General features: G+C 34.1%; 1 protein-coding gene across 2 annotated transcripts; it reads right to left on the reverse strand.

The window, feature by feature from the left end:
• Positions 1 to 4,147: 4,147 nt before the first annotated feature.
• On the reverse strand, positions 4,148 to 10,125 carry LOC145610404 (protein MALE DISCOVERER 1-like). 2 transcript variants are annotated; one of them, XM_081665749.1, is made up of 14 exons: positions 9,955 to 10,125; positions 9,770 to 9,845; positions 8,910 to 9,376; positions 8,689 to 8,821; positions 8,446 to 8,517; positions 8,165 to 8,308; positions 7,967 to 8,086; positions 7,465 to 7,526; positions 6,940 to 7,380; positions 6,223 to 6,413; positions 5,783 to 5,915; positions 5,493 to 5,650; positions 5,199 to 5,384; positions 4,148 to 4,701 (listed from the first exon to the last, which is right to left on the reverse strand). In XM_081665749.1, exons 3-14 carry the CDS (start codon positions 9,052 to 9,054, stop codon positions 4,441 to 4,443), a joined length of 2,046 nt encoding a protein of 681 aa, XP_081521875.1. In that variant the 5' UTR covers positions 9,055 to 9,376; positions 9,770 to 9,845; positions 9,955 to 10,125; the 3' UTR covers positions 4,148 to 4,440. The 2 variants fall into 2 exon arrangements, with proteins under 2 accessions (XP_081521875.1, XP_081521876.1); XM_081665750.1 differs by lacking the exons at positions 9,770 to 9,845; positions 9,955 to 10,125 and adding an exon at positions 9,554 to 9,678.
• Between the last annotated feature and the right edge of the window lie 1,224 nt (positions 10,126 to 11,349).

Consider the following 11,349-nt stretch of genomic DNA (forward strand, 5'->3'; position numbering starts at 1 on the left):
TTCCATACAATTTAGGAATTAAAAAAAAAGAGCTTGTTTTCAAGTATTATTTTTAGTGTTAAAAATATATAATTAAGACAAATTTATAAGTAAAATCATTATTATTCATTAAATCATTTTATTTTAAAATTTTTGTGAAATAAATATAAGTAAACCGTTGTCATTTTTCTTTCTAATATTAACAAATGCTATATATGGTACACATATATTTATGTTTTCATTCACCTAAATCAATGATGATGATGATGATGATGATGATGATGATGATGATGATGATGATAATAATAATAATAATAATAATAATAGTATTAATAATAATATTGAAATATGCTCTGCTCGGCTCGGCTCGGCTCTGCTCTGCTCTACTGAAATTTAATATGCTCTGCGGCTCTGCTCTGCCTAGAAGCTCAAAAGAGCAAGGCCTAAGTCTGTTTCATCACCCACCTATATATATATATATATATATATATATATATATATATATATATATATATATATATATATATATATATATATATATATATATATATATATAATTTGTATGAAATTTCAAAAAATTTTAAGAAATGTATGTCTAAATACTTACGTCTGAACTTCAAAAGGCAAGATATAGTCGCAAACTTATATAAATGCACAACAACAACAACAAAACCTTAGTCTTAAAATGATTTGGGGTCGGCTAACATGAATCTTCACAAGGAATCGTACGATATTAATAAAAAAAATAAAAAGAAAAAAAAAGAGGGACATAACAAGATTATCAGGAAAAATAATAATTAATAATAAAATAAAAAATTAAAAAAAAACCATCAAATGAGATTCATTTAAATATGTACTTTCCAAACCTTAAAAAATTATGATTATTACAATTATATGTACACAAATACACAATGACACTTTAACATAAACAAAATAAATTTAATCTATTCTAATAATTTTGCCTCGTATGGTCATTCGTGAAATAAACAAATTTAAGGATGAACTAAACACCTTTTAAATTGATAGAGTATATGAATAAACCGATCTTAAACTTTAATCATAAGCATAAATTTAAGCTTTTAGTTGATCAATATGGTCATTTAACATGATATCAAAGTCATGTTTATACACATAACTTAATAACTTGGTTTAATAATTTCATCGTTGGCTAGTGTTTTTGGCTGAGGTTGATCTTTTAATGTGGTATTAGCTCCCAACGTGACACAAAGGTTAAGAGTTTGAATTTCATCCCACCTCACTCTTAAGTGGAATATTAAATGTTGATTATTGTTATAGGCCGGACTCATACTACATCCACATTACAAGTTCAATGAGTTTTATATAAGAGGACGTGATAGAGTAAATATAAATCTATGATGAGTATTAACTATCAATTTAATAACCAATTGATTGAGATGATTTTAACCTAAACAATTCAAGGAGGTGAGACTCATGCATGAGAATAGTAGAAAGTCAATAAATTTTTACAAGTTTTATTTACAGTGACACTTGTCACTATGGAAGAGAAATCTAATCCACTTGGCCATCAACACTAGTATTTTCACATTTGGAAGCAACATGTTCTTCACTTCTTCAAAGTTCTGTTTTATAGGATTCATGCATTTTGTTGTTACTTTCACTTTATATAACAAGTTCACTTTTTTCCTCCTGAATACTTGCAAAATATATGGAAAAGTATATATTTTTATATAATTTAATAAAAAGAAATTGATTTTTTGAAATTAATTGGAAAATAGAACTCTAACAATAATTTTTTACAAATGGAGGTGTAGTTATTCATTGACCAATGGGGTGAGTTAAAAGGTATGAAATGTGGCAGAAAGAGAGTGTTGGCGTGGCAGGAGTAAAGAGTGGTGGTATGCCATGTGGATTGAGAAGGTGACTCGTGGCTTAAACTGGTTTCAAGGGTCAACCTATTTACCTAGTTTTTGTACCCTTTTTGTTTTGTTTTAATGAAAAGTTGATGTTATTGACCCTCTCGATTCCGGTATGACTCACAATACTCTTGATTCCGGTGGGCAATTGCATATGACCCTCTCGTGTACTAGGACACAAAATAAGTCCGGTTTGATTTGTCTTATTTTAACTTATTTGACTAAAATTGACCTATACTTTCTTGGCTTTTTTTATAAGTGTCTTAAGGCTTGTTCTCTTTGGCTTAATTTCAGTTCAGTTTAGTTTAGTTCAGTTCAGTTTCAATCAATTCAGTTCACTTCAATTCTTGATTTACTTCTTTTATAAACAATTCAGTTCAGTTTAGCTCAGTAAATCATAACAGGCCCTTAGTTTGACCGATGTATTTGTCAATGTGAAATTTTGATCAATAATATTTTAAATTATTAATAAATAATGTATAAATCATCAAAGTTAATATTCGAAAACTATGCATTGAGACAACTCTAATAGGTGTTCATATAATGTGTTTGATCTTGTGTATAAACCATAAATATTGGTCTAAGTGGTATATGTAAATAGTGCAAAAGTCAAATCACACTTAAATTGACGGAAAGGATAATAAGTGTTTTCAAAAAATTTCGGACAAAATTATACACATTTAAAACATTAATAGAAAAATAAAAGTACTTTTAACATCTATGTCCTGTTTAAGTCAATAAAATAATTTAAACAAAATAAAATGAATCAACAAAGGCCTAAACTGAATTGGATCAACTAGGGGTGTCAATCGGGTTTTCGGTTCAGTTTTGAGTTCGGTTTATCGGTTTATCGGTTTTCGCTTTATAACGGGTTGGAATTGTTAACGGGTTAGTTCGGGTCGGTTTTATATAATTTCGGGTCGGTTCGGTTTAGTTTATTTTTATTACAGTTTCTTTTCGGGTCGGATTCTAATCGGTCCAGGTTATAATCGGTTCGGGTCATAATCGGTTCGGGTTAAATTCGGTCGGTTTAAAAATGGGGTTTTTCAGTTTAAACCGGGTTTTGGGTCAACACATATCGGGTCTTAATCGGGTCGGGTTGTAATCGGTTCGGGTTGTAATCGGTTCAAGTTGAACTCAGTCGGTTTGACAACTGGTTTTGCCAGTTTTAAACGGGTTTCGTTAACGTATATCGTCTAGTATATCCTCAAAATTCTTTAATTAGTTATTTCTAGTAGATCATACGGAGTATTAATCAGTTATTTAACTTTATGCTCCTTTTTTATATAATGATTTTAAGGATCAAATAATAATAATAACAAATCTAGAGTAAGTTTTTGATTTAGATTTTTAATTTTTTTTAATACAATATAGTGTTCCAACGATAATATTTTAACATAAGAGTTTCAATGACATCAAAATTCCAAACCTTTTCAATATAAATACTTTGTAATTCAAATTAAACCCTTTTGTTTAACTATTGATAAAATATACCCCAAAAAAAAAAAGAAAAAAAAAAAAAAACTCCATGGTCATTACGGGTCACGGACTTACGAATTATAAACGGTTCGATTATAACCGGTTACTGCTTGTAAACGGTTCGATCATAACTTATTACGGGTTATAAACGGTTCAATCCTAACCAGTTACAGGTAGTAAACGATTTGGGTTTATCGGGTTTTTGCCGGGTTTAAACAGTTTCGGTTTACAATGGGTCGGGTTGCTATCGGGTTTGGAAGTACTCGGTTCGGGTTGTTTTCGGTTTCGGGTTGTATCAGTTCGGCTTGATAACGGGTAAGGTTCTTTAACGGTTCTCAAACATTCGGATCGGTTCAGTTTCAGGTTTTAAAAAATCGGGTCGGGTCGGTTTACGGTTTTTAGCGGTTCGGTTCCTTTTTGGAACAGTTTGAAATGGTTCGGATTCACCAGTTCGGGTCGGTTTTTAACAGCTCTAGGATCAACATCTATTTCCTGTTTAAGTGACATGATCAACCTATTTAATTTCATTATCAGGTTTGATTTGGATTAGGTTAAGTTAGAGTTTAAGTTGGGCAATAGTTTTCTTTTGAGACCCTCTACTAACATGACTACAAGAGGTGACCATAGTAAGTGATGGGCTGGGTTTCAAAGCAAGTCGAATGAGGATATCTGAATACATGCCCAGATAGTCTCCGAGGTCACTCGGACTTGTGCTAGGTGGATCAGTCCAAGCGAAGTTGTACAAGGGCCAAAATCAAGGCTAACTCTCTCAGCTTGGTTGGTGCCAGGCCAAGTGTGTCAAGATTGGATCGGTCATCCCTCCCCATGAGTCACCTTTTTATTACATGATCCATGAGGACAAGATACATGCCTCCCTTCAAACAAGGGCATAGAATGTACTAGTAAGAGGAGATGAATGAAAAAAAATAAAAAATTAATCACAAGAAATTACAGAGCTAAAAGGTAGAACCGCGCATATCCTCTTGTACTTCAGTTGGGGGGTGGGTCTATTTCTCTTGCATATGATTACAATATAACAAGCAAGGCACATCTTTGAAGCATACAAAGAGAAAAGGAAAGGACAAATTTAAGATGCCTCTACAGACATGATTTCTAGTTCAGCCCACCAAAGGGGAGAGAGCCGGGGTACTGCAGCATCAGGTGTAATAGGAATGGCTTGCCTTAATTTCGTTGTGACTTCCTTCATCGTGGGTCTACGTGAGGGTTCGGGTTTAATGCACTGCAAAATAACATCGCATATGACATCTAGCTCGTTAGTCTTGACAGATTTGAGAATTGGATCGATCAAGTCCTTGTTATTCTCTCTGTCATTCAAGTACTTCAAAGCCTGCAAGACCCAATAGATATAATGTGAGCAACAGCGAGTCTATCCATAGTCCTGTATGGACACAAAAACGGATTGGTGATGCAGAAAAAGAAAAGGGATTCTGAACTAAGCAGACCGGGGTTATTCGACAGAAATATAAGTCTCATCTTTCATAACAAGGATGATATAGAAAATCAAGAATATACAAATGTGTAAAAACTTTATCTTAACAAGCACGCCATAAGAAAATAAAATAGAAAACTCATGCAAAATGACTCCTAGAACAATAAAATACAAAACTCTGAAAATTCATGCAAAATGACTCCTAGAAACAATAAAATACAGTAGAAAACTCTGAAAATTCATGCGAAATGACTCCTAGCTATTCCGAGGCATGATAGTGTAAAAATGTATGAGATGCATCGTCCTTCTAAATTTATTGGGTTATACCAATGTTAAAACTAAGGTGATATGAGAAAAGAGTAGTATACGATGATGAGTTTGGATCAGAACTATACCCAGTCTACCAAATAGCCCTGATCTTCCGAGTATGGAAGCCTTCCTGTGATGGTTTCAAGCAACAATATGCCAAACTCATACACATTTTGCCGTAGGTCAGCAGTTTTAGTCGATACAGAGGGCTTTGAACCATCTTCACCTGACACCTTAGCTTCAGGTAAAACATCAAATGGCTTCTCCACAAGCTAGGTCAACAAAAGCAATGACATTAAAAAAAACCAGTGAGAAAAGGAGACAGAAAGCATGGCACGGGTGCAAGCTGATTCATTTGTACATGTATAAGGAAGGTGTACCTTGGCTGCATAATCATCAGTCAAGTAGATTATAGAGGACCGTAAGTTCATATGGGCCACTGGAGGATTTAGGTCATGATGCATGTATTGGAGACAATAGGCTGCTCCCATAATTACCCTCATTCTAGCATTCCAGTCAAGATGCTCAACTTCTTTAACTGCACACACATGCACAAAAATAACAGACTGAGTGAAGAGTAGAAAAAATGAGGGTCAAATTATAAACCTTTTACAAAGTATCATAGGAGTGACAGAACAGCACTCAAGTTTTAGCAGAGAAGGAAAGTTACCGTGAAGATGCTCAAAAAAGCTACCACTTGGGGCGTACTCAAGCACCATCATTCGAGTGAAAGGTTCATTTTCTTCACAATAACCAAGAAGATTGACATAGTTCTTGTGATTCACTCGCGACAATGTTTCAATCTGTAACAAGACAGTGTCAGATGATGAATACTATTGATAAACATAGTCCCTCTACCCCATTTGTTGTTCTTCATTCCTTTTTATAATGTCTAATTATTTTTACATCATAATTGTAGGTATCAGTTAATTTATTTAATAGTTCGATAGTGAATTTCCAGTTCACAAGATTGCATCAAGTTCAGGTACTTGTTAATTACAAGAAGAGATTCAATAAGCATGTTTTTGTTAGTTTTGTCAAATCACGCACAATTCGCAACCAAGGGATTAAAAAATTCGCCTTGAGCTTCAGCATTTTCAGACAACAAACCTTCTTCCGGTATGCCAATTCTGCAGCATCTGACCAATCAGTTGAAGATTTGACAAGAGTTGATGCAACAGCAATCTCAACTCCACTTGATAAGGTTCCTTTGTATATTGTGAAAGCATCAAAAGTAGCAATTATATTGCTGAAGTCCTCACATGCTGTTTCCAGTTCTGATCTATTTAACTTAGGGACTCCTGTAGCAAGACAGCCATCCCCGGATAATCTTCTCAGAATACAACCAAAAAAAATAAAAATAAAAAATAAAAATTGATGAAAGATGCAAGAGGTTCCACAGATTATAGGGCTATATTAATGAAAGTTAGCTTGACAGGGGAATACTTAGTAAAAAGTTCCCTTGGACATACAAGTACTTGATCATTATCACATCATATCCAGTCAAGAGAACCATCAACTTCTTTTTTTTTTTTTTTTTTTTTTTTTTTTTGCAGGGGAGAGAATTTATTAATTTTAACAAAAAGTGCGATTATTTTCATTCCTTTCTGTCATTAGTTCACCATTTTATGATGATACGTAATATTATGATTTCACAAATAACATTATGCCTACACTAGAGATCAGACTCGGTCAGCAGCCTCAGGCTCATACTGTAATCTCCATTTGATGGTGATGCACGGATGCCTCACTGATGCTATTTAGACCCTTAAAAACAAAGCCATGTATTTTAGTACAAATGCCCGTGAAAAGAATCGAAAAGTTCACCTGTAACAAATGCCTTTTGTAATTGCCCACTAATGCCAGTCTTAAAGGGGCCTATAGGCCTTGCACCTCGACTTCTCCACATGAAATACAAAGCAGCAGCAACGGCAAGCAAAAATAACACTCCAAGACCAATAGCAACGAACACCCAAACCTTCTGAGAAGGCCTTCCTGTGTTGGCATGGGATTGGGCAGGTTGAGCAGGTGTTTTCTCCTGCTGTGAGTTAGAATCAGAAGGCACTGAAGAGGGTGATCGAGACTGGCTCTTCTCCTTGACTAAGGCTGGAAAAGACCCACTACTACTTAGAACTGGTTGAGAGGTGACTTGAGAAACAGGACTGCTTTTAGCCGGTAAAGCTTCAACATTTGACTGATCAATTAATTTACGACGAGTAACAGTAGCTAGCACCTGTACATTTTGAAGCATGTTTGGCTCATATGAAGCTGTTTTACACGGGAAAAAAAAAACATGTCAGCAATTTATAGTATAAGAATTAGATCAGGACTGTGGAGCTTATGTTGACTTACTTTCCAGATTACCAATTTGGTTACTTCCACGACCAAGCCAAGACTCCATCGCAACTTTTGGCCTTGAAATCAGGGGGAAAATAAGGTCAGTTTGATAAAAATAGTGATCAGATACTGCAGAATGCAATCCTTATGATAGCATGAAAATGCAAGACTGAGAATAAAGAAAATTGCTCACAAAGGCAGAGAACCAAATGGTAACACGGAAAATACTTAGAATGATAATGGGATGGGTGTGTGTTAAATATTTAAATGGAACTGAAAAAAAGGGGTCTCAAAGTAAACAAAAGTGCCAAAAGGTACAGAAATAAAAGGAGAAAATACACTGATGTAGAAATTATACATTTTTAGCTAGAATCAGCTAGTGCGCACATTACAGATTAGGTAACAAATTAAGCACATACCAGCAAAGAAGAGCTTGTACAACGGAAACCATGTAAAGAAAGTAAGAAACCCTAGTTCTAAATTACCCAGAAAATCTTGATCTGCATGTAATCCTTACCGGTGGCCAAATTTTCTGTTGGTAACAGATGCAAGGTGTTCATCAAATTGCAGCACAGACAAGCTATGCTCCTTAAGCTCAGGAGGGATGGTTCTTTCAAAGTTATTGTCACTAAGCAATCTGTAGCAATAAAAAGAGTATGGTTATTTACACTTCAAGCCAAAAACTTATCTCTAGAACTTTCAATAAGGCACTTACAATCGTTTCAGTGACACCATGTTGGCAATCTCTGCTGGAATCACTCCGGTCAAATAATTCCCACTCAAATCCAATACCTCAAGCTTGGTAAGACATCCAAACTCCACTGGAATGGCCCCTGAGAGGCGGTTTCCACAGAGTATTCTGTTCAATAAGGCAAATAGAATTACAAATCTTCCAATAGAATAAGAAGAAACCAGCTCTTACAAAATGGTGACAACTGGAAATCATTCTGAAGTTTTTGATCATTTGAACGTTAATTCAAGGATTAAACCACTCACAGAGATCTTAAATTGTCAAGGTACCCAAGCTCAGGCGTCAGAGTTCCCTCCAGAGAAAGTCCACTCAGGTCTCTGCAAGGGAAAAGAGAAATTCATTCAATAATAAAAATAATCTCTTACCTACTGAGTACTAACACTAATAATGTCAAAGTTGAATACAGCACTTCAAACTTTAAGGCAATAAATCAGAATATACCATCGATATAAGCCAAAACAATAATAGTAAATACAACCGGAACTTACAGCATATGCACTTTACCGTCGACACAATGGACACCCTTCCATTTACACGGGTGATCATTTTCAGAATTCCAACTTGCAAGGGAATTATAGGGATCTGAGTCTATTCTAGAACGGAATTTTAACAAAGTTGATCCTACAACAAAATCATCAATTTTAAACCAAAAGCCAGATTGGAACATTGCAAAATACGTAGTAGAGGTCATAAAGTATCTTAAGCTTACCTTCAAGATTGAGGGATGACGAGCCACGAAACCCCAAACTGAGAATCAAAACCACAAAACAGGTATAATGAAGCTTAAAAGTCCTCCATCTTCCGCCCATCGCTTGTTCAACACAACGCTGGAGCGGTGGGGCTACAAAGAACATCCCCCAACAGCCAGCACCTATACAAAATGCTATTGTACAAAATCGCCAGATTTCACTTCAATGACCAAGAACTGGTCAGAAAACAAACACTAACTAAAGAATTATACAAAATCTACAACCGGCTGCCACGACTTATACAAATGCTACAATGAGTTGCAATTACAAAGTATGAACAGGCTAAAGAGCTGCAATATGAACCCGGAAAACCGGCCTCTTCTTGAACTTAACAAGTATTTCTGTGCCCCTCATTTTTGCAGTCTAGGTTAGACAAAGAACCACTACTCGGTGAACAATACGACCAGCAACTCGACCGATTTCACCCCTAGGACAACCACCAAAATATGCATGATCAGAGTAAAATTATGTTTTAACCAAAAAAAAAAAGTTAAATTATGCATAACAAGCATCAAAAACAAAATTAAACCCTTTTCAAATTGAACAAAAGGGTATCACAATATAGCTAATAAACCACATTTTAGGATCAAGTTAAGAAATTAACCACATTTGGGCACATTCTGCAAACAAGGTAGGGGAAAATGTGCAAGAATAACAGATTAAAAAATAAACCCTTTTCAAATTTATCAAATGGGTACCACAAAATAGCATCAAAACCACATTTCAACATGAAAGCAAGGAATTTTAGAATAAACCCATAAACAAGCAATCCTTTAAAAAGGCAACCAAAAAAAAAAAAGACAGAATTTTTAGGGTTTACCTGAATTCAGGGGGCCACAAGAATAACCAAGATTGAAACTTTAGCTGCTTCCTTCAATGGGTATGTCTCAATTTTTCTGGGGTTGTCATAAATTAACGAAATTTAGGAAATTTACGAAGAATAATTTTATTTTGTAATGTAAATATTGAAAAGAAAAAAAAAATTAAAGAATTTGGTAATACTACCCTTTGATGAAGACTCAAAAGAAAAAAAAAATGAGCCTTCGAAAGGGCTAAATTTTTTCCTCAATCTTGTTCTTATTTCTCTCTCTAATTCCCTTGATTTTCTCTCTCATCCTCCAACAATCTCAGGTCGCTACCATGTTTTTCCCTTATTTTCCCATTTTTTTATTTTTTTATTTTTTCATTTTTATTTAGTTTATTTATTTTATAATTAATCCTTTTTATGCCAACTACTTATATTTTTAAAATATTAAATTTGGCGGTCCAAAATTCCAAATGGCAACCTTTTATCAAAAAAATTATTAAAAAATCCAATCTTTAAGGTGTAAGGTGGGCCCTACACCCACGTCTTGCCGCCGGCGTTTTTTTACCGGTTGTAACTGTCACCGTCGAAGGGAATTTGTAGCCTTTTTCCCGCGAATTTATCACTGTATTTGGTGGAATCTAAGTTAAAATTACCTTTGGAATTTCATTTTAATTATTTAATTATAAAACTATGATTAAGTAATAATTTGTGCATCTTGTTGTTGACTATTATCCCTCACTAATTTCAAGTTTCTAGTCATAGGCGTGCGTCCCTCAATCGTTACCAAAATTTTGACTCATTTATATTATCTTTCTTTTGGATTACGCCATCATAGTCATTCTCATTAGTACATGGTATTTTACTATTTTATGTTATCGGTTTTACAACTAGTGCTACTATGGAGTTTATGATTTTTAATGATAAGATTTGTACAAAGACAAATTTTAAATATATTGGATATACAATACATAGTGTATGAATACATATTTTGTACACCTTTAATCCATTATGTTTATAAAAATACAAAATAAAACGATCCCAAATTAAGGTTAGATTTTTAATTGTAAACTGAGTTATATCTACATAATTTTTTTGAGAAAAAAAAATGGTGTAAGATTTCTAACTTAATTACGGTTGGTCATGAGTTTAGAGAATATAAGAATTACATTTACTGTATTACGTAGTAGTTGTGTGGATGTATTATTGACATGTTATGGTCCATAAGAAAGATTGACATTGCATGTATTTTTTTTCCTTAGGAACGCTTTTTTAACATATACTAGCTCTTCGTATAATCAAGGATATCAAACATATTATATTTTTGCAAAAAATAGTGTTAGACACGCATTAAGGTGTTATATTCAGAGGATACACAGCCCATTATAATTTCATATAAATTTTTAATCAAGCAAACTTACTCGAGTACAAAGAACATCAGAAAATGAAATAAATTTGCCAATACTTTTTGGTCCTACTGTAGACAATATAATGCTTTCTCTATTTCATTTATGCATTTCTCCACCCCTTGAACTATAGTCTCTTGATCGATATTGTTGTCTTCGATTGTTTGGAGTTTTTTCAATGTCACGTCA

The sequence above is a fragment of the Chenopodium album genome, chromosome 24 (genome assembly GCF_948465745.1).
Source record: "Chenopodium album chromosome 24, dcCheAlbu1.1, whole genome shotgun sequence".
NCBI classification, from domain to species: domain Eukaryota; kingdom Viridiplantae; phylum Streptophyta; class Magnoliopsida; order Caryophyllales; family Amaranthaceae; genus Chenopodium; species Chenopodium album.